General features: G+C 40.9%; 1 protein-coding gene and 1 long non-coding RNA gene across 3 annotated transcripts in view; one reads left to right on the forward strand and one right to left on the reverse strand.

Annotated features, from left to right (window-relative positions):
• SYNPO2 (synaptopodin 2) overlaps nt 1-23818 on the reverse strand; it is a 79093-nt gene that overhangs the window by 19777 nt on the left and 35498 nt on the right. For both annotated transcript variants that reach the window (XM_042048563.1, XM_042048564.1), the window contains exons 2-3: nt 7084-7235; nt 2045-2835 (exon numbers count right to left, since the gene is read on the reverse strand). In XM_042048563.1, coding sequence (XP_041904497.1) covers nt 2045-2835; nt 7084-7235 — 943 coding nt within the window. The remainder of the gene's footprint in view (nt 1-2044; nt 2836-7083; nt 7236-23818) is intronic.
• Nucleotides 1553-23138, forward strand: LOC121674325. The gene is made up of 3 exons (XR_006019551.1): nt 1553-1734; nt 5535-5842; nt 23006-23138. It is a non-coding gene; the product is annotated as an uncharacterized LOC121674325 (long non-coding RNA).

The following is a 23818-nucleotide window of genomic DNA, read 5'->3' on the forward strand; positions in this document are numbered from 1 at the left end:
CAGCCTCCAATAGCTCCTTCCTTCAAAAAGCCTGGAATTTAAAGCTATTCCTGACTAAATCAATAGTTGCAAGGAAAAAGCATGCCTCTGGTAAAAGAAAATAGAACAGTAAATTATTTAGTATCTTTTTCTGGCATAAATAAACCAAACTTATTAAAGAAAGCCATGCCATGTGTTTTCTAGTCATGATCCTTTTAGCCATGTCAGTAGATGGAGTCTGATGCTTCTCCTATTAATGACAATTGGAGTTTTGCTGTTGTGCCAGATGACAGCACAATTGGATGAATGGTTCTCACAAGAATCTATAAAAGAGAAAAGAGCATGGTACCCAAACCAGGAATTTGTCATATTGGTGGAGAGCCAAATCACAAAATCCTTGGCTCAGTCCTGTTCCAATTCCTTACAACATTCACTGAAGGTATTTTCCAAAACTATGGGCTTTGCTGTTAGAGTGCTACCTGTTCATGTAAATATAGTCTGAGTATTATTTACAAAAAAATAATCTGCTCAAGGGATCAAGCACCTATAATAAAAGTTCTGCTCTAGTTCAGACTTAAATGCTGCATTATAACTTCTATTTTTGCAGAAAGCATGCATAGTATTTGCTGCACACAGAGTATTCCCTATGCTTGGCAATTCACTTGTTCTAATGTGTAGATAGGATTTTATAGTAATATTAAATAATAATAATAATAATAAAAATAATAAATTTACATAGTAAATCAGTGGTTCCTAAGGATAATGACCTGCCACTAGTTTAGAAGACATGAGATTGTCATAGTTTACATGGGAAAAGGACAGGATCTGTATTGTACTTGAAAGAAGAGTTTATCATGTGAAAAGTAGTTCATACTTTTGCCTTTTAAGACAGGCACTGCAAGTAATTCTCTAGGAAATGCAGGCACAGTCCCACAGTTGGTTCTGACTTCGCAGCCAAAATGTGACACATGTGCACTTTTCTTTCATACTTCATTTAATATGCCCAAAATATGTGGGTTGCATACAGACACTTAGGCATAAGTAACTGCCTAATCCACTTGCCAATGAGACACAAATGGTTATCATGCTAAAAATACACTTCCAGAGGAATTAGCAGTGGGTTAGCAGAGGAGTTCCAGCGCTGCATATGAAATAGTTTGTCGCTACAGTATCTCACTGCACACATTCAAGCACCTTTGGCATACTGCTACTAAATCCCCAGACAGGATTCTTCACATTGTTGGGAAGGAGCAAGCAACCAATAGAAAGGTCCCAGATGAATAAAATAACAAAGAAATAAATAGATTAATTAATTAATAATGCGTATATACACCCAGTTAATCAATATTGGCTCCAGTGGCAAGTTTGCTTCCATGTAAACTTCTTGGACACATTTTGAAGCTGACCTCTGGGTCTGGGAGTCAGGAGAAATAACATGTTCACTTTACAGTCTAGAGAAGGCTGACAAAACCAAAAGGATCATGTAACAGTTATACACATGCTGGTGTCTGTCAAAATCTCTTCTGCAGACAACATCAAGCTTTGCTGCTAGACTTTTTTGTTAACTTTTCAAAGCAGTGGCATGGCTTTGGTTTTAGATGATGCAAATGACAACGCAAAGCTTTTGCTATAAAAGGAGAAATCCACAGGATTCACTTAGACATGTGCAAGCAGCTTGCTCTTTTTCTTAATATTTTACAGATTGCCACTGTATGTGCATTAGAAGACCAGCAGAGTTCAGCCCTTTCTGGAGATGTAAGTATTTTTAGTTGGACCAGGTCATGAGTTAATTTCAAAGTGTTAGTCTACTAAGCAAAGTTATTCAGCACAGTTAAGGCATGGGTACACTCTTGGCTCATCACCAGGAGCATTGTATTACCCTGAAAAAATATATAAAGCAAGAACAGAAACATCATTTGAAAGAAAAAGAGAGAGGGAAAGTTAGGAAACTGCAGAAAAAATCTCTAAACTTTTTTTTTCTAATGCATTCTAAACCCTGAAATTATATCTAAAGCTACAAAAGATGCCCTCAGGCAGTGCAAATGATTAGATGGGATATACTCACTTGCGTGCCTTGCCCTGTGCTTGAGAGGTCTGTGATCCTTTTCCGAGTGCTTGCTGTCTTCTCCCTGCTCTGTGGCTTCTGGTGAGATTGCAAAGGAGAGGAGGGAAGGAGGTGCTTCTGACTGCCCTCCTTCTACTTGAGAATCAACACACCCCCTTTCAGACTGAGACCTGGGTGTTTCCTTCTCCCTGTCTGAGCAGTCTAGGATCACCTCCACCCTGGGGATAGATGGAACTGCACCTTGGATCCTCTTGACCTCTTTGCTGCTAGAAAACTGGACTACTTTGTTTGACCACTGGATGTTGCCCTCCTTCACACCCAGGGGAACTGCGATGAGGGGGCTGCTCCCGTCCTGTGGTGCACCGGGTCCTTTGCCTGGAGGGGGGCACTTTTCTGCCCCCAACAGAGTCACAGCAGGAGCATTGGTGGCCTTGTGCACGTCATTTGAGAGGGACAACTGCAGCTCAACCATAGCACCTGGCCTTTCTTCTGCCGTCCCTCTGAAAGCAGCCTCATCTGTCACAAGCACCTTGGGGGTTCCTATCACTTTAGGAGGAATTCTGTGGCTTTGTGTGGTCTCTTGCTTTGTTTCAGAAAAGTGTGTGTTGCTTTCTGCTGCTCCGTGGTGAGTCCCACTGTAAATCTCTGTGATGCACAAATCTCCATGGGGTATCTCTTGCGCTGTGTTCATTTGCAGTGTGGTGTTCTCCCTATAGTCCTCAGTTTTTATGCTCTTGTGCTTCCCATTTTCTCTTTCAGCACTCAAGGTGTCATTTATTCCACTGGAGGATCTGCACATAGATAAACAATTCAAGAAATTAAGCTGCTGTAAGCACAGCCATTGTAAATAGACAGTTACAAAGGCGATCTCTGCATAGCATTTCCCCACCCTAATTAATTGTGGTACCTTCTAGCAGATCCATTTAAATAAAAGAGTTTTTCCACAATGCAGAGGTCTTAAATAGAAGCATATTTGTATCTTTCAAAATTCTTCAACTTAGCAGTTCAGTAAGAGGGAAATTACACAACACTGGTAGAACCATGACCCCACTACTAACCTGAAATGTGGAACTGTATCATTCTTAACATCAGTGTGCTTTCACAGACACATTTCTGTCATAGGGTTTCCAGAGAAATGCTGCTGAGACTTTTGAGGCAATACTTCTTCATATTTCACATGTCCGCGAGAAAATTAACTTTGCATGACACCAGAGGAGTGGTTAATTTTTGGCTCTGTAGCCACTACTGCTACTGTTTTAGGCACCATCCTTACATGTGGTTCCTGTCCCAAATCATTCACTCTCTAAGGAATAGAGAAGTACTGGATAAGGATCAGAGGGAGGGAAATAAATACTTGAAATACACATTCAAAGAATTCCTGTGAGGATCATCATCCTTATATATCATGGATTAATTAAAATATTCTGGGCCTATTCCAGTGATCCAGCATAAAAGGGCAGTGAACCTATACAGTATTTCCTACTTGTTTAAAAATATATTATTTCTAACTGGAAAATGTTATTTTTATTTGTGAAACCTACACTATATTTCAGCATAGCTCATTTTTCTAAACTATTAAGTCCTCTGGCTCAGTTAGGCTGTTTTACTGGTGTTAAGGACACCTGGTATACTCTTTAGCTGCTTCTTTCAGTACTCTGGACCATACTGCCTACTATTAATTTGAGGAGAAACCTTGTCTATACAGCAAGGCTGCAGCATGTTATTAAGAGTTTCTATTTGCTAGAAGGTAGCAAAGCACTTTTTCAAATGAGGGAAGTGGTAGGTGTCGCCAGTAAAGTATTAATATCAAGTACTATGGAGATTTTTGAAATCAACAGCAGCCCTGGCTATTCTAAAACTTTGGAACCCCTTAGAAATAAAGGTTGGAAGAAGCAGCAGAAGGAACAAATCTGTCAGTGCGCTGAAGAAACTTCAATATCACTTGCTTTTTAGGCATGCAGCTTACTGCCTGTGGCAGTCTGGGTCTGCCTCAAATAACACGAAATGAGTAACATCCATTTCATCACATATGGGGCTTTGTGAAGGTCAGACAGATTTTAATTTAGGGAGCTCCTTGTGAATGCTGCTGGATCCCATCGTATGATGCTATTTGGATGATCAATTGTACTGCTCTCAAGCAGAGATAGATTACAGAAATCTGTAAACATTTCCTTGTAAGATATGGACTGGGGGCTGGGCCAGCTAAATGTTAGCCTTTATTGGTAGCTGAGTGATTGTCTGTGTGGAAGAGAAAGATTTCCGCCTTAAAAGGCCCTTGCTATGTATGGATATACTTCTACTCTATATAGACATAAATGTGTATCCTCTGTCAAAAGGCAGAATACTGGGTATGATTTCCTTTTTGTCATTTCATATTCTGTTTCGTGAAATTTTTGTTTTTGTTTCGGGCCTTTCCAGCTCCCTGCAGGAACAACAGCCCTGGTGTAATTCCAGGAAGGAAGCAGAACTCATGGAGTCAGTGTGGCAGGGTTTGTCGCAGGCTCATGTTTTCCTCCCTACATGGTGCATTTCATGCTGGCGTGCACTGAGCACTCCCTTCTTCCCCCTAGAAAGGTTCTCTCCAGACTCAGCAGTAGCCCAGGAGCTGCTAACACTGATGTGAGGAGGGCAGGCTGGCGTTTCAGTGTCTGTCCCCTCTCTCCATGTTTCCCAGATCCATCTGCTCAGCATTTGCCGGGAAGGTCAGTGAGATGCTCCCCCACATGGCATGTGGGAGTGCCCGCCCTGCAGGGTGTTGCTTTCCTCTCATCCTGTAAACTGAGCATTTTCTGGGCACTGCTGCTGGTCAATAACTTGCTGTGGCTTACAGGGCATTGGGAAAACTTTGGTAGACATCAAAGACCAAGTAGCATTTTAAAAACTACTTTAAAAGCCCAATTTTCCTCCCAGTAAGAGTTGTAAGAGCAGAATTAGGTCAACAGTTAGTGCCTGTGAAAATCGCATCCTTCGTGCAAAAAGTTCAGGAACAGCCAGGAGCTTCCCAATGGAAATTATTCTTCCCTGCTAACAAAAGACACTTAGGTGAAAAGATCACCAGTGGAATACCACTTTAATTATTCTTTCCTCATGATTTCCAGCATTTTCTTGAGGTGTCTGCTAAGAAGTGGCTAGTCAGGAGAGGAAGGATTTGCTTCTCATTGCTCTCAAAGGATGCTAAGACACTTCCTGAAAAATCCTTCTGGGGGTAGTGCTGAGAGGGATAGTACCCACAAACGAGGTGGGAGGGCAAGAGAAGTGTTTCAGTCTATTCTCCCATACCTGGGAAGATACTGACAGCAGGGTCTGGGATTTGGGAGAGATGAGCTGATGAGAAGAAATTTAAAAATTCTTACAGTGAGTTTCTTTAGAACATTTTAGTCACTTTCAGAGTGCTGAGCAACTGCAATTTTCTTAAAATTTCTGAATGGTTTCATTCCATGAAACACTGAATTATGTGGTCTAAACACTCTGTTTTGGTTCTGATTTTCAGGACATGCCTTGAATGTTCACCATATATTCAAGCGGGGGCAATGGAGAGTCCCTTTCAGCTGCAGCATCCTGTGGCCTTCAGACAACTGAAATATCAGTTATGGAACAGCAACAGGCAGGAGTCAAAGTATGTGGAGCTATTTCTATGGCTGAAGAGAGGACAGCTGGTCAGCCACAAATATCATTCTTACAAGTGCAGTTCCAATAGTCACATTATGAATTAAAAACAGAAGAATGCAGCTATCACATGAGGAACACTCAGCTGGTCCCCTGTTGAACCAGGAGCAAGAGCTGTGCACTCTGGGGGAGGTAAGCTCTAATCCTCAGTTACCATTGTCCCCCTGATCCTGTCACACTAATCCATTACTCAGCCCCAAACAGCCTGAACAGACAGGCCATGCAAAATGTCTGTTAAAATAAGCACTCCTTGAGAGCATCTTGTTTTGAAGGTAGATTGTTACTTTGAACTGCTAGGCACTTGAAGAAAGCTCCTTTGTGCAGGTTGCAGGAACCATGAGGAATTTCACATGCTGTGTAGACATCCCTGGTAGCCAGAAACAAGTGCCTGTTTTCATCCATTTCAGGGACGCTGCTCTGTTAGCTGTCATGACGAATCCTGATCCTTTCCTGGTCCTGCCTGTGAGAGGGAGCTGCAGTAGCTCTGGGGGAAGCCTTAAGTCCTTACAAGGAGTGTGGGAGTTTCAAGACTTTTTCTTCCTCTTCTTACCCCCACTGAAGCCAATTCAGAGTTCATCCTGTCTGAATTCACTGTTTGGGGAGAATGTGCTTTACTGTAGGTGGCTCTGAACTCAGGTTGCATTTATTACACTGATGGCAATTACAGAACAGGCATTGGAATAGACTGATGTTCAGTGAGCTGGCCTGCTTGCAAGTTTGCATGAAGCTTCTCTGCTCTAAGAAACTCAAAGCATTTTCAAAGAAAACTGAAATTCCCTCTCACTATTTTACAAAGGCAGAAACTGAAACCCAGAGAGCTGTGACTTCCCCCACCTCATCAAGTGAGGTGATAACAGCTACAGAAATAGAATTTGTGACTTCCAGGCCCTCTCCTCCTCCTGACTACTAACACATTTTGCCACCCAAGAAGACCATTTGCCATGTCATCATCGAGGCATATCTGTGTAACACAGTTTGTCCATGTATAAAGCCTTTGTTTTTTGTAAGCCTCACTTCCATATCTATGGGGAATAACAGCACTTCACTGCTTCAAAGGGGTGGAGAGAATAACTGAACTCAAGGCTCTGCAATATGCATATATGGTAGTGAACACCTTGCAAGTATTAATACTTATATTTGGAGACTGTACTATTAATTCTGTGCCTGACCGCTGCTGTTCAAAGTATATACATTAATTCCTTCAGCTCAAATTCTCTGTCTTCCCTCCCTTTTCCATCCTAGCAGCGTTACAGACACTAACAACAGGACTATCAGAACCTCTCAGTATAAGGCTGCAAAAGGAGTGTGTTCAAAGCCAACATTTTCCAGGTGATTCACTGAATTGCACCAAAGCATCCTGAGCATTCCTGTACCTCTTGACAAGCATCTGCAGGACGTCAGTCAGGCTTTCCATCAGAACGATGACCTCAGCATAGGTTAGGTCTCCACAAGGCTTGCCATTGATAGACACCACCTCATCCCCCTCGCACAGTCCAGCCTTGGCTGCTTTGCTTTTGCTGCGAACCTACAATGAGTCAAAAACAAATTCCAAATTACACAATTAATGTTTGTCTGAGAACAGCAGTAACCATGTCCTCAACATGCTTTTGTCTGTACAAAAGGATCAGTAATATTGATCATAAACAAATTGGTGGTAACACAAATTAATAACCTGTCTCAGTTGAGGTTAATATTGTTCTGGTCAGTAAAATACAAAACCTTCTGCTTTAATGAACTTGTGAGCTAGATGTCAAACAGGCTGGGTTGATTCTTTTAAAACTGGGAGACGCAGAAGTTTAGTACAGACAGCAATCAGTTGATCACAGTTGAGCAGAAATGCAATAAACTCTCATTAGTTTCTCTGAAAATGAAGACTACTAGAAGCTGAAATCTGCACTGAGATTGTAAAAGAAGAGTGTGTAAATTCAGGCCTCTCTGGGCAGAGTGTCAATATCTACATTTCCTTAGATGCCCAACTGAAGCTTTAGTCCCCAAACTATAAACATCTGCATCCCTGGAGATCCTAAATCCATGTTTAGTCATGTGAGTAAGTGCCCTGATTTATTAAAGTTAAGGCACGCCTGTTATGGTCTAACCCTCCCTGTTAAGTTCTCATTCAAGAATCCTCTGCAGCTCAGTTTTTGCTGTTTCTCTTCTTTTTCCACTGGCAGTGTGTTATAACTTCTCACAGTCTTTGTATAACAAAACTTAGACAGCTCTAACACCACTCAAGGTATGCCGTACAGTTGACTGCTATTTTTAAAGTATGTATTTGGCAAAGAGTGTGTTATATTAACCAGGATTCTTGCAGGAGTCTATTTTAGAATGACACATACACATAAAAGGGCTGGCCTTGGATTCTTTGATCTCAATCTGCTACCTGTTGGTGTGAGTACTTTGGCCTTATACCATATCCAGTTGTTGATTCAATGTGTTATCCTTGTTAATTCTCATAGTGTTTTCTTGAAAATTTTTAAAGAAGTAGCATAGTTCTACCACACTCACAGTGGCAGAGCCAGTCCCTACCAACTGTAAGGAAGCTACTTCTGATATACTCCAGATTTGAGGGTAGAACTGGCCCACAGACTCATGGAACTGTCCCAAACTTTCTATTAAGCCACTGGGCTGGTACCTAAGATGCATTTCAGAAAGGAAGTTCCTTGGAGTCAGGATGATGGGGCGCACAAAGAGTAAGACTGCACGTTTTTCTGTGGCAGGGCCACCACATCTATCTCTGCTGTTTTGATTTACACATTCCCATATGTCATATTATGGCTCTTGGAGCAGTGAAGGAACAGCAGCCTGGTGCATACAGAAGCCAGTTTCTACCTTGCAGAGTTAACATTTACAAATATGGAGTGGTATGCTGCTCTGTTTATCTCCCCTTAGACAAGAGCATAAACATCCTTGTGCCTTGGGAAGAAATGACACTTTAGACAGTGTTTAGAGGTTTTGCTTCATAAATGAGCTAGGATTTGGGTGGAGATTTAGTTACTGTCTTTTTTCAAATAGGAGGGTATGCTATTAAAATTTTACAAGACATCCTAGACCTGAACATAAATATTTAATGTAGATGCCATGAAGAATTTTGAGTGACCCTTTTTCAGAAAATCTATAAACATCCATTATAGAAACCTGTGAACTTTGAAATAGTATAATGTGATACCTAGATTGCGAGAACACTTGTTTCTCTTTCTTTATTTAGTGTTTGAGAAGCATTAAAAAGAAAAAAAACAGACAAGGGGATTGATTTTCTTTTCAAAGATCTTAAAAGATCATTTCAGTCCATTTTTCTGCCTTGTGAATTATTGAGAGATCACAATTCTGATATTTGGAACTTCATACAAAAATCAGCCTTCCAAATTTGAACAATGTCTGTATAAAATCACCTCAGTATTGTTTTTTGGGGGTTTTTTTTGGTTTTGTTTTTTTGGTTTGGGTTTGGTTTTTTGGTGGGTTTTTTTTTGGTGTTTTTTTGTTTTGTTTTGGTTTTTTTGGTGCTTCTGTTGGGGTAATAAAAAGGAAGACAGAGCACTCAGAAGAAGAAAATCAGCAAGGCAGATTCAGGGAAAAATTATGGCAGGTTGCTGCTAGGGTAGAATATCCCATCATCATTTGTGTTATTTCAACCTCAGCATAACAGCAGCTTACTCAACAATACGTAGACTGCTTTGCCAGGCAAGCTGTAATTGTTTCTGGCTTTATTTGTTTTCACTGGAAACCCACAAAAAAGAATAAATAATTTACTCATGTAAACAGAGACTTTTCAGATTTCTGGGAAAAATAATAAAAATAAATAAATACTAAATAGAAAGACCCACCCAGAACAACAACAACAAAATTCCAAGAAGATTTGTGGAAAGAAAGATCTTCCTGGTAAAATGTATTCAGTGGACAGTTTTCTCTCAAAGGCAGTTTTGGCAGTAAGCCTTTGAGGAGGCCACTGGGAAACAAAAGCTGTCTTTGTTAGCAGAAATACAACTTGGTCACACAGAGGACAGTAAGAAACCTTTATCCAGTTCTTGGGAACTTAAAGCAAAGCATATTTGGCTGTAAAGCAGGAGAGATTCTTAAAAAACCAGTGATTGCTCTTGCTTCATAGTGCAGCCCTGGCTTTCTCAGGTACTTGTTTCTCCTATGCACTTGAAGCTTTTCTTAAGAAGAAGTGGGTTTTTGCATAAAGTTTTTGAGTAGGATCTCACTACAAGAATAATATGTTTATAAAGATTTTCTTAGTTTTGTAATGCCTGCAATACCAGCATAACATAGGAAAACTGAGCTGGTGCTGTTAGTGCTGAACCTGTCAAGATACCAGCTGCTACTGGGCACCTCAAAGAGCTCCACCCCATTTTCAGCTGGTGCTGCCTCTATTGCTTTCCTGTTCCCCCTCAGTCAGGACTCTTTATTATTCAATGTACCTGAAGTATGTAATTTCTTTTTATTTCCAGACCTCTCCTGTATCCAGAATTTCTCACTATCAGGAGTGCCCTTTGCTGATAAAAATGTCAAGTCCTGAGCAATTCCTCATATCCACAGAAATATTAAACTTAGGAGAAACTTGCTATGTGAAGGACTTAGCCTGGATGTTTGCTGTTATCTGAGCACCACAGAAGATCCAGGACCCCCTGGCACCAGTTCAGAGGCAGCAGGGTCTGGGGGCTGTCCAGAGGCTGTTCAGAAGGGTCTGTGAACACTTCAGGTGGAAACTGTGAGTGAGCAAGGTCTGGGTGTTGTGCTGGCCTGGTGAGAGATCACCTCCCAAAGACACAGGTATGTGGGTAAAGTGTGGGATAGGAGCTTTGGTGGTGCCTGTGGGATGCTGCTGGGGCTGGAGTAGCCATGGATGCCTACAGCACATGACAGTTCCAGTCAGTTTCTTAACCAGTAAAAAAGGAATAAATGGATGGATACACAGTGGCTGTGCTCATGTTAGTCTGGGCAAAAGGGGTATTTTTTAGAGAAAGTGAATGGGAATGCCCAGCCCTCATTCTGTGTATGGTGTAGTGCTTTTAATTTAAACTAGATCAAGTCTCCTTCTCCTATCCAACTGGAGACTCCTTCCCAAGTAACTAGATCTCCTTTGATTTAATCTGAAAGCACTCCAGTTTGTACAACCCAAAACTGTTCCATGCTATGAAGCAACATACGGTAAATCAGGAATAACAGAGACATTTGCTTCAAAAAATGTTATCCCGGTAAAGCTGAAAAGCTGGAGTAGATACACCTGCTACTTGTTGTGGCTGCAAGTGGATGCACAGACAACAACTGGGGCTCAGCTGACCAGCTGATGATTTTGGGTGTATGTCTGAGCCCTATAATAAGCAGATCAGAGTTGAGGTATGTTGAACCTGGTAACAAGGTCAGTGAGTTGTAGTTTAAAGTGAGGCAAATGGACTTGAGGACACTCTGCAGTCCAGTTCTCTAATCGCACAACAAAAAATTATTAGGATGTTTCATCATCTTGGTTTTACCAGTGATTTTTGGGAAGGATGATGTGTATCTTAATCTTATCCTGGACTTTGGTTTATTCTGGAGCTTGGAGTACACAACTTTATCTGGGATGTGTGTCTAAGTGCTGCGCATCAGGTATAGCCTGACTGAGCAACCAATCTCAGAAAATGAGCAATATGAGCATAAGCACAGTCCATTTAGTCTAAAATTTTATCTAATAAAATAAGATTTATGTAGGTTTAAAATACACATAATTTGCACAGTAAAATTCTGAATTTAAAGCAAGCTTTCCAAACCGTGAGTTATTTTCAAAATTATTTACTGATCCTTTTTTCAGTTTGACAGCAGCTTTTGAACAGCAGAACAGGAAATATTGCCACTGGAATGGCAATTTAGTAGTGGAAATATTCTTCCCTGCCATTTCAGTCCCCTTGCTCATACAGGCAGAGTAGTTTCTTTCATTGTGGGGTCACCTCTGGAAGAGCCTATTCAGGTGAATATCCTGTCTGACTCCTGAAGCCTCATCTGAGCTGTTGTTGGCCCTCAAGGCTCAAAGCTGATTCCTGTGAACCTTATTTACCTGTGTGTCCTCAGTGTTAGGTTTGGGTCTTTGGTGGCTGGCCTTGTGTTTTGCTGTGATGAAATATGTTGTCCAAAATAGCAAGGCTTACTGGGCAAGGGACTTCTGTAGATCAGTTGTCCATCCTTATTATTGTTTACTACTTTAGTTATGTCAGCTACAAACTTTACCAGCAGTGACTTTGTGTTTTCTTTTAAACTGGTGATTAAACATTAGTACCAAAAGGTGAAGGGTGCCTAACAAGAACATGTCCTTTGACTACTTTGAATGATTCCCTAGATTAATGTTACCTTCTCAGACCCAACAACTAGCCAGATTTTAATGCAGTAATTTTTACTACAGTAGCAAACTGTGCCCTTTCATGTCTTTTGATTATCAGTACTGCAGAAATGTGTTTAAGAAATTTCTATTAAGTAGCTTTTTAAAAATAATCATTAACCTAAATATTGGGATTAGTACCCTTTCTCTATAGAACTCTAACAATTAACTAATAGAGTGACTTTGTTTAAATGTGCCTTGTGTTGAGGTTTTTTTTAGTTGTTCTATTTCCAGAGATATGAAATGGTAAAGAAGCAGAGAAAACAGGTGTCACTATGCAGGAAAGCGGGAGTGGGGAGACTCTGCTTCTTCTTTTGATGTTCATACTAATATTAAAGCAGCAAGTGTTTGATACACTGCTTTCATACGTAATTTTTTTTCCCTAAAAGAAACAACTTACACTTCTAACATTTGACACCCTGAATACAGCTCTGATTTTTCTAAGTCTATTTTTCTTTAATATGGTCAGTTACCTTAATTTTGACAGAAAGTATAATTATGTTAAAAATCCAAGTTGAATGGCGTTATGTGTCAGAAATAACAAGAAGTCAACTGACTTCAATATGACCTAGTCCTGGCCATAAAGGAGGTGGCAATTCAAAGTGAAAAGACAGGAGACGTGATGAAGTGATCCAAAATCTATGTAATTAAAGAAAGTTGTATTCTGCTTACTGACAAAGTGGCAAATCATAGTACATGTGAAAGTACACAAAGTGTAGTGGAACTCAGCTTTGCCACTTAACTAAGTACAAATCAGTATTACCACAGTTAAAGGCCTGCCTGTTGATTGCTGCAATAAATTTATCTGGCTAGCATGTTTTTCTCAAATATATTTGAGGCCAGCATAAATAAATTAATATATTCACTACTTAGTTTAATTTTATCAGACATTAGCTCATACTTTCCAGAAGTTATTTTTTCTCATTAATTGATTAGCTAAGTGTTAGTCATGAAGTTCAGGATCAGGGATCAAAGACCAGTGTTTCCTGGAGACAGTATTTTTAAAAAAACCCCAAAACCCACCAAAAAAAGCACTTCATCTCTTCCATTATAAACCCTTCCATTATAAACCCCTGACAGCAAAGTCAGGGGCTGGTAAAAGTATTTAAATATATTTAAAAGTTATCTATCACTCTAATAAAATGAACGATGTACAGTGCTTTGCTATGAGCAGGAAGCAGAAGCACTAAGGGACACTTGTTAGTGTATTAGTTGTTTGACTTGTATGAAGTTAGGGAATTAAAAATGAAGCTACAACTCGCATAATTCAGCCACAGTTTATAAGTAAGGCTCTAGGGCCTTGTTTTGCAATGGTTATGCATGCAGGATTCCTTTAGACAGAAAAGTAGCCTTCAGTAAGTGAGCTTTTTGGGGTTTAGATATGAAGGACTGTACAGTAAGCTAAGCCTACCTCCTGATGTGCTTGGGTTTTTTTAGGGATCTCTGTAGATCCTTTAAATAGCTCGGAGACTCCAGGCTAGTAAACACTGCTATTGCTAAATCACAGGAGGTGAAGAAGGGACAAGCTCCCATCCCCTTGTTTTCTCCATGGTTTCTGGGTGGGTTTTAAGTCAGGTTTACAATGAGAACATCCAAACTTATTTCTACCTTAACGCTCTCTTCCCTATCCCCAAGCATCGCCATCACAAGTTATAGTGTGGGCTGTATAAATAATGAGTTTTAAGGAAAAAAGTGCCCATACATGAGGAAAACTGGAAGACCTGTGTGTTCTTAATTTTAATATGTATATAATGGGAAAGTAGTTGTCAGTAGACAGATAGCAATAAGCAGACAGGAAAGAGTCATCACATCTTCAGGAAGGGAATTTGAGCCACTTGTAGATTTAACTAATGGTAGCATAGTTGAGGAAGTCCTTGAGAGGTTTTAAAAAGCCGTATAATTAGGAAATATTCTTGCCTAGAACTCCTGTCTGGGCTTTGCATCCACATAAATTCATTGCAAATACCAGGTTCTGGTCTACGCTGAAGGCATTTTTGGCAGGACAGGGCTCAAGCTTAAGGATTGCATTTTGAGTAAATGGGTGAAATTCTATTGAGATAAGAGTGTCATTGACTGGAGTTGTAGTGGGATGACCTACCTGGGTGTATGTATTCTGTATACAGACTCCACCATGGCTGCATGCATTTTACTCTTACAGAGGGCCTCTTTAGAGCCAGCATACCAAATTTTAGTCTGCTTTCATTAGCCATGCCTATACTTGAGCATGAGTCTGCTGCATAATGTGGCTTGAGCTATTTGCATCTGTGCTGCCTGGAGGTGAGTTTGCATCAAGATGATTGCAGTTCTCATCCTCTCTGGACTGAATTTCTCTACCAGATAAGTTACCTCCTTTCAGAATCAGTCAGGATAAAAGTCACAATGTAAAACCTCCAGACAGGGCAAATTCACTGGGATTGTGACATCCAAGCCCTCCCCAGCTCCTCTGAATGTATGGGAATTCAGTGAGGAGCCTTGCCCCAGAGCTAAAGCTCAAGTGCTGTGACTTTAGCTACTCTAAATATAGATAATATGAATAGAGATAGTATGAGTATAAAGTAGTTTTCTATATTTTACCTTGAAGTCTCTATGTCCACTCCTTTGGGGATTGTGTATAGTTACAATTTTTTACACAGTAAGACTCGTGAGACAATGCAAAATGCCTGCTAATTAACTGGGTTAAACAAAGATACTTCTAAGTTATCTCCCAAATTGTTTTCCTGAGAGGAAGCTTTGAATAATGAAGTATCTTTGGCTTGTAAGGTAAGCACAGAATATTTCCTCTCAGCAAATTCTTCCCCGTACCAGGATAAGGATATGGGGAATTGGGCAGTTCAGTACTCTTCTCCTTCTGGTCTTACGGGAAAGCTCCTAGAGACATCCATTTTCATGTCTGTCTGTAAAGGTAATTGTATTTCTAAATGGGTTATGAGACAAAATAACATTAGAGACATCAAAGGAGAAAATAGTTAATGTGTCCACACATAGTTTTGTTACTAAATGTTCAAAAAGTCTTTCCAGAAGGGGAGGTAGGATATCACACTTTGAACGCATGGGGGTGCTACCACTGATTATCGCTAAGATCATCACTGGAAAAATTGAACACTGGTGTAAGATTGTATTAGCTTATGGCAAACAGGAGATCTAGGATGCCAAGCCACACTAAACAAAGGTACTTTTTAACTTTAAAATCCATTCATCCCATGGCAAAGGTTCTGGCTTTACTTAGCAACTCACAGCTAAAGCAGAATTTCAATCCTGGTTTGCTCATGTAAAAGTTCATGGGACATTCTTGTAGAGGGGAGATGGTACCAGGTAGTTATTAGTCTACTTTTTGATTAACTCTGTCTGCAGTTCTTCTGCTGCACTGTACATGTGAAATCACATTTCTTGATTCTGGATCAGTTTGGTGACTCTTGTCTCCTCCTTCCCACAACATCAGAAGTACTTACATAAAAGATCAGTTCTCTTCAGTGTCTATTTGACAAATGCATTTTGGTACATCTTCTTGCACATTCTGTCATGGGAGGGTTACAGAACCTGTTTAGCCATTTATATATTGACAGAGCATTTGTGCCATTTGTACCCAGAGAGCAGACTGATCTCAGTGAAAAGAAAAGCCTGCTCAAATTCCCAAAAGCCTTGCCTAATGTACTGGTGTATCATCTTACTGGTAGTTGCCCTTTTCTGGCAGAAATCCAAAGTTAGCAGCTGAAGAAGGGATGAGGTAATGACCTCTGAAATATTGATCTGGTATGCTGGCGACGCAGCAGATTTCCCAACAGTGAGCTTGGGTGCACAGCACTTGAAGTCTGCTGTTCATTTTGTACAACACATCCAGTGCATAGCCTTTCTTGGGGTGTACTATTGCGTACTTGTAGATGATGTGTCAAAACTAAAATGTGGTGCTGATTTGCATTTTTACAGTGAATTTTTGCCATTGGGGACCATGCGGCAAGGAGAGGAATGATGCCATTGCTTTTCAGTAGGGTAGATGTACATCGTCTGCTCTATTTCTATTCCCCTTTTCTTCTTGCCTTGCTTGAGCAATGGCTGGCTGTGTGCTTCCTGCCTTATTTTTAAGTCCTAACCAACGTTGATCTCTCCATGAATGCTGTAGCTACATTTTCATTTCTTCCTTCTCACTGCTCCCCACGCAGAGAGATAATTGAATTGTCAAGGCTTCTTTGGGATTGAGAAAATAGTGCACCTTTACTGAGTGCTTTAGTATAAAGGTAGAATCAAAAGTCTTTAACTGCAGTATACTTTATGTCCTGGAGATGAGAATTTCTGTGATAAGGTTAAGGGAGAATAAGCAGAGATTTAAAATGTCTTTATTATCTGCTGCTGAACACTTGAAGGCAACATGTGAAGTGCTACAATAGACAGTTCTTGTGGTGAGTGTATCCACTGCCTAATCTGGGGCTGAGCTCTTGTCACTGAGAGAGTAGAGGAACAGCAATATGCTTGTAGTATTTGTATGGTGCCAAGATCAGGCCCTGGGTGTTTCCAGTAGAAAAAGGGTCACATTTCTTATACCAAAATTGCAGTCAAAGCAAGGTAAATGAAAGGTAAAAAGCAAAACCTGCCACCTGAAAGGACCTACCTTCTGGGGGTGCTAAGAGAATGATGGCATATAATATATGCACACTGTTACAAAGAACATTTCTAGCTTAGACTTGTTGCTGCTGGGAGAAAACAGCAAAGGTATGTGAGAAGTAACTAAACTCTTCAGTTTATTAAAAAAGGAAAAAAAAAAAGGAATTAGTTTGCTGGAGGTCTTTGTACTTTCCCCAGTTTAGTCCAAAGCATGTTTGTGTAATTTGATGCTTTGACTTGTGACCGGCCTTTCAGATTAAGCAACCTTTGGGGGGTACACAAGGGGCATGAGGGTTTTTTGGGGTGGTAGGAGTAGGGGAGATGACTGGCTTCTTAGTGACACACAGGCTACAAATCCATCCTACTGGCAGGCAAATGAGCCACTCCGTTTACTAGCGTGCACTTTGTCAAATCCACTCATTCCTAGCTTCATATCATGTATCAATTACTGTGTTCTGTGTGGCTCCCCTGTCTCATTTTCACTCCATTGGTCACCTGCCCAAATTCTCTTCATGCAGGGGGGACAGGGAACAGGCAGAGAAGGAAAGACAGGAGGGTTCTCATTACAAATCTGGATTTGAGACAACACATTTAATCCTTAAAGCAAAACTACTCCAGTGACAGTTAAAATGTTCAGTCTCCCCAGTCCATTCCCCAAAATGGTATTGTTTATTACAATCCCTTAACATTATGTCATGAGCTTGCAAATACACGAGCATGGCATATGATCATCCTCCCGAAAGGAATAGCAAAGGCAGCAAGAAGGAACAAATGCCACCTTACAGGTTTCTGTTTCAGTGAGGGCTGTAGCTATCACTGTCAATGATGTCAAGGTTATCCTGAAATGTGTGCGCAGTGATGTATTTCTTGCTACTTGCCTCACTGCTGAGGCAGCAATTTAGTCAACACCAGCAGGATCATGCAGAGGTAACTGGAAGCTTTGCTTCACTCCCAGTGGAGAAAGCAGTGGCACTGTGTTTATTGTGGGAGCTTTCTGTGTGTACAAAGCTCAGCACAACTGAGCCAGATCTCAGATTATGGGGTAGGGGGGCTCTGGTGGCTGTATTAGCACAAATGAGAGAGATTGTTCAAAGAAACAAAGTAACATGAGCATCTGGTAAACGCAGCATCTAGATAATATACATTAAACAGTTATTGTGTTACACACAAGCAAAGTGCTCAATGCCAAATAATCTTCACAAGAAAGCACACTGTTCCAAGTCATTGGAGAAGCATGAATCAAACAGTGGCACAAACTCAGCTGAGAGCTCTATACAGGGGCTGCGTTCCAGCTCCCATTGCTTGTAGTCATCTTTAGCTGGGCTGTTCTACTAAATAAAATTTAGGATTAGTCTAAAGAAAATGGTCCTCTGTGAAAGCTTCTAGTTTTGTTTACCAGGGTTTCACATGAAACCTCCACCATGTTGCTCTCTCTTGAACTGTATCTATTCCTTTCACTTCTCAAAGTAAGTCAGCTAGATTCAAGCTTCCCTACTTCCCAGGAAAGTTCTTACTGACAAACTTCAAAACTGCCTGTTCCACTGAAATTTCACTCTTCCTTGACATTTCTCTAATCGCTCGATTCTTCATATCTTTGACAGGTAGTGGATAAATTTATGTTGACTAGTAGCTTTAACCATGAAATAGAGTTTCAGACAAGTCTCCCAATTTAAACAGTCAAAGAAAGCATGCAGAATCAAATATCGGTCTTTTAATTTCCTTAGCATCCCTTGTGCTTAGGGTGTAGTTGAAATGTGTTTTGAAACAACCTTTTAAAACTGAGGCAGTCTCAGGCCAACCCAGCTTGATGTTTAGGAGGAAAAGCTCTGCCAAAACAGGTGAATGTTTTGTGAGCGCCAACACGTAGGTTCATGTAAAGGCCTTCCAGTGTTGCCTGGCTGTTGTCCTGGACAGCTCCTGTTTTGTGACTCATCAGGAAATTTGGATGTTCATCAGCCTCACCTCTCCCTGGTGGCCAGGAAAGGAGCAATGATGGCTTGGAGGGTGGATGTACACTAAGGATATCAAAGCCTGCCAGGGGAGGTCAGTGATCTACTTCTCCTCCCAGAAGAGGAGATGAGGTTTCTGTGCTTGTGCTGGCAGCCCTCATGATGGGGAAAATGGTGGCTGGAGAATCCTGAGAGATGTTTCCAAAATCTCCAGGGAACTGGGAGACAGAAGTATTCGCTCTGTAGGCTTTCTCACCCACCTGGGCAACAACAACGGACAAGTTTTTTAACCTGTGCTTTTAACCAAAAAATTAAAGTCCATAATCTGCCATGAAGATTTCCTTATCTGAGTCTCTGTTTTTAAAGAATATATTTGGAATTTGCCTGATTTTAATTTTATCAATTTTATCAAGCTCTAAACTGGTCATAGATGGATTGATGCAAAGGGTCACAAGAATTCATCCTTCTTTTCCAGTGGCTTAATCTGAAGTGGCTTTAACCAAAGAGAACTATAAATAGGAATAAGTATCTCTACTGAAAAGATCACTTTGTCACCCCCTTAATCCTTTCTTGTGAAGGCAACCCTTGAACACATGTAACAATTTGTGCAGGTTTCATAAAATTGACATAGAGATTAGTAATCATGGTCTGCCTTTCAGCTCTTAAATAAAATCCTGTGTAAGCCATGTATCAGAATTCCAGTGTGGCACCAACCAGAATAAAAACTAAGTATTTACAAGTAGAGCATGAGACCTGCCCTGGAACTGAAGGCTGAATGAAGAATTAATGTCTCCCAAGGTAGGCTAGAATCATCATTCTACCATCTCTTCATTCAGATTTTAAGATCAGTATTTACTTATATTTCATAATTTGGAAATACCAGCACTTTCAAATTCATGTTAAATATGCTGCCAGGGGGATATTACAGTGCTGGAAGAAGAACTATTTTGGCATGGCAAATGGATAGTAGTAGTCAGAACACTGAGGAAATGCTGTTTTATTCAGACAGTAACTGTGGAAGCTGAGCCAGACTTCTGGCTCCCATGTCAATAGTCCAGTTGTGGCTGTTGCCCTTGCACATTTGTGTCTGAGGCCAGTCTGACACAGAGGTGCTGAGCTCTGTTTAATGCTCCTGGACTTAGTGCTCCCAGGAATTAGACCTCCTATTCTTACAGTCTCCAATTCAGGCATGCTGGCAGACTTGGCTTGTTCTGTCCCTGACTTTAGTAAGAGCAAGTTGTCAACATCTTCAAAAGCTGGATGGAGAGGATTTGTGTTCCCCCTGCCCTTCCCTTTCTGTGTATTCCCAGGAGGAATGTCTGCCTGAGAACTGGAAAAACTGCTGCCCTGATGTGTGAGATTTCTGTTTGTTTGTTTTCGTCTGTCCTGTTGTCCTCAGTGCAAGTGTTGGGCTTAACTCAGGATATCTTGCCCCGTCAGGCAGTCTGGGAAAAGCTGGCAGTTGTGTCTGGGGGTGGGGGAGCGGGACAGAAAGAGTGTTATTTTTGCAGAGCTGTAAATCCAGCACCTTTTGCCAGTGCTGCATCTTTTTTTATTGCTTGTTTCTGAGAAGGTATTGCTGCAACAGCATCAGCTACAAATAAAATCTTGTTTGCTCAAAGTTCATGACAGGACAGGTCGTGCATTCTGGACATTTGAGGGACACTCATAAAGGAAATACAGAGCACACTTTCCAAAAGCTTCAGCTTGAAATGCAACAGTTTCCTTGCTGCCCGGAGCTTCAATGTCAAAGAGATTTCTATTTTTAGAGAGAGATTCTACTCAAAGAACTATATAAGGCTGTGCTGGGGAGACCATTACCTTTTTATTATAGATAAGAGTATTTGTTACTCAGTTGGGAAGAAAAATTCTGTATAAAAGTGGAAAATACAAAGATACTCTCACTTGGTTGTATTTTGTGGGGGAGAAGGAACTGAGATGAAAACTGAAGACTGAATATTTGCTTTTCAATATTCTAACTTCTCTCAACTTTTTGAAACACGTGCTTTAGCCATTCAAATGTCAGACAAGGCTCTTGATCTGAAGTGATGATGCAAGAGGGAAGAGATAGTTCCAAGCAGTGTTTGGTGCCAAAAGAAAACTTGCTATGCCAACATGTGACAACACTAGGAAAACGCCACAAATAACCATCATTTCCTTCATGGGGAAACTAAGTAAGGCTTGATGTTACAGATTCAGCCTTTAAAGGTACAGATTTATTAATTATCCTGAGTACACAGTGCACCTAAACTGAATGGGTATTGCAGCAAAGCCATCAGAGACAGTGGTCAAGTGGCTCAGAATAGTAGTCACAGTTAATGGCAACAGAAGTGGAAAATAGAAGAGTATCTGAAGTTCTGGATTTGCTAGGGAGCCGCCTTCTGAAGCCTGTTTTTTGGTCACATAGAATCATCCAGGAAACACCTAACTTCATTAGCCTTATCTCTGGGTTTGTATTAATAGACAGGAAAAAGGTCTGTACAGAATTGGATGAACCTGTGTTCTCAGTTAACGTTCTCAATGTAATTTCTCCCACAGTTTAGAGAGAAGCTGCTGGGCTTCTGGTCTGGTTGGACTTTCAGAGGCAGCCCAGGTGACACTGGTTTTAGCAGCTGTCGCCAATGTTAGCACAGCAGCTAGGGCCAATATGGTTTTGCTTAAGTAAGGACTAGATGAGGTAACAAAACTAAATTAAGGACACTGGTTCCACTTCTGCTGTAGTCCAACACAGCTCCTGCAAGGAATTCTGAACTGGGAACGGGACTGAAATTATGCTGGTCTTGACTTGCCTGGGGTTTCTGCTTCTGTTTTTATATTGTCTGGCTAGCTGTGACATAAACTCTTTGGCTTCAGGTGAGTAAAACTGGGAACAGATACACTGAATGAGGGGTGAAAAAACCACATCAGCTAGAAGTAATGCGTGCATTCCAGTAACAGAAGGAAAGACAGTGGTCTTGGGTTGTGCAGGAGGTAAGACAGGGCAGACTGATCGGTGGCAAAGCTGAAGCATAGGCAGCAGTAGCTGAACAGCTTGAATGAGGGGAATTCCTTCATCCACTCAGTGCACTCAGCTGGGAATAGGGGGAGAAATAACAATCTCTACTTTGACATTTGTTATTGAAAAGAAACAAAGTTTCTGGCATTTAGATGTGCATTTAGAAACACACGACGTACTGATCCTGGCGTATTATTAACAGTGTGAGAGGCAGTTCAAGTATGTTGAGGCACGCAGGTACCTTTGCAGAGTTATTGGTGAAATCAGCTTTAATTACTAACAGTACTGTGAGTATAGGGCAGGGACGGATCAGTCGGCTGGCACTGAGGGCATTTCTTGTGCTCGAGTTTAGGGGCTGCACCTGAGGGAATGAACTGAGGGATGGGGCGGGGGGGGGAGCGGGCCCCGCTTCCCGCGCTTTTTCGTGGTGTTGCACTGCCCCCTGGCGGCGAGCGCTGAGGGCCAACCCGCGGTCAGAGAATTGCAGGAATTGCGAGGGGTTATTCCTGAAAAACCTGAGGAAACGTGGCCGTAACTCTGCAATACCGTTCTGCTAAAGGCCTTTTGTATTGTCGTATTCATTCCTGAAGCGGCTCCACACAAAGCAGCCCCTCACCCGTCGCAGGAGTCGGAAGTGCCTTTCCCCTCTGCCCTCTGAGGTGTCTCTGCCCTTCCTCTGAGGAGGACCCCAAGAAATCTCCCCATGGCCGTCCCCTCTTCCTTCCCAAACGTTTCCGCTGTGCCGGCGAACCCTGCTGCAAAGGCGCGTTCCTCACTCGATCCCCTTGACAGCTGTCTCCAGGCAGGAATCCTGGCCTGTCTTTCCACAGTTCCTGGACAGTTTCCTTCTGGGATTAAACAAATCCCACACTGTTTCCCGAACAAGCAACCGGCTGAGGGTTTAGTAGGTAATTCTGACTTTTGCTTGCTGTGCATTCAGATGGCAATGAACATTTTCCTTCTTGCTTTTATTAGTAAACGCAGCAATTTTCTGAGATTGACAAGCCATTTCTTAAAATGTTACACAACTGCTCAGTCATTTGTCTTACTAAATGTATTCTCAAGTAACTTCTTCAGTGTGATTTCCACTGAAATTTTCATGCTCCACTTGTAAGATACTGTTCTGCACTTGAATTTGTTTTTATTGTTAGCTACTGTCCATAGGGAGATCAGAACTGATAATTGCTAAATAACTAAAAGCTTCCATTTGATCAACACTACCTTTTTAATAATGACACAAATGTATTACATAGTGTTTCCATTTGTAAAATGTAAATACAAACACATTAATATACAAATGTCTATTCCAAGGCAATAATAAAGGACTATAAGCGCCAAGGTTCTTTTTCAGATATGAGAAAAAGAAGTATTAACTGAGACAAGATCTCTTTCTTGTTTGATTACAGCAAGGTATATAATCCTGCATCACTTGAGCTTTTTGCACTACATTGGCTGGGTACATTGAAAAAAAGAGTTGAAAGACCTGAAAACCAGGGAGACACAACATCACACCTGAAATTTTAATCATCATCGATTGATAGTCTAAAATGGTTAGTACAAGTATATATATTTGATCATTTAAATTGGTTTATATTTATATTTCATTTGCAAACTCTTTTTTTATATTAACTTCAAAATTCTGATGAATGCCATTATAAACTGAATCTGCAATTTTTTCTTTAGCTTTGTTCTAATGTCTGTATCTCATGCCCCTCTAGATAAGCACATGTCTGTTTTCTGGGCACAGAAGTCTGCAGTCATGTCAGACAGTAGCATATTCTGCATGCTAAAAAATTTTTAAATAAAATAGTGAGCCCAAGCTCTTCTTTAAGAAACGAAGCAGCATCTTCTTACTGAAATGCTGCTGTAGGAGACAAATGGGATTAAGCAATATCAATGTGCTGTAAACAAACACCATCAGTCTGTAAATCGTGATTGTACAGTGATTTCCTCAGGCCTCCTCTTATTAGCTGAAGGTTAACTCAGCAGCACAAAATGCACAATGTTACAAAAACCAGCTGCACTGTGTGTGCGTTTGTACAAGCCTGAATTAGTTAAGGATAAAGATTTATTTGAAAAGCCACCAGTTTCCAAAATATTTGTAAAAATCTTACTACTCCCGGAGTCCTTTTGTGTAGCTGTTTTGAAACATACATGCTGTGATACTTGTACTGAGTGTCCAAAAAAGAAGTGAACAAACTGGGTAAAAGAAATAAGAT

The sequence above is a fragment of the Corvus kubaryi genome, unplaced genomic scaffold (genome assembly GCF_017639235.1).
Source record: "Corvus kubaryi isolate FWS band 111438036 unplaced genomic scaffold, C.kubaryi_AGA036_p1.0 67, whole genome shotgun sequence".
Taxonomy (NCBI): domain Eukaryota; kingdom Metazoa; phylum Chordata; class Aves; order Passeriformes; family Corvidae; genus Corvus; species Corvus kubaryi.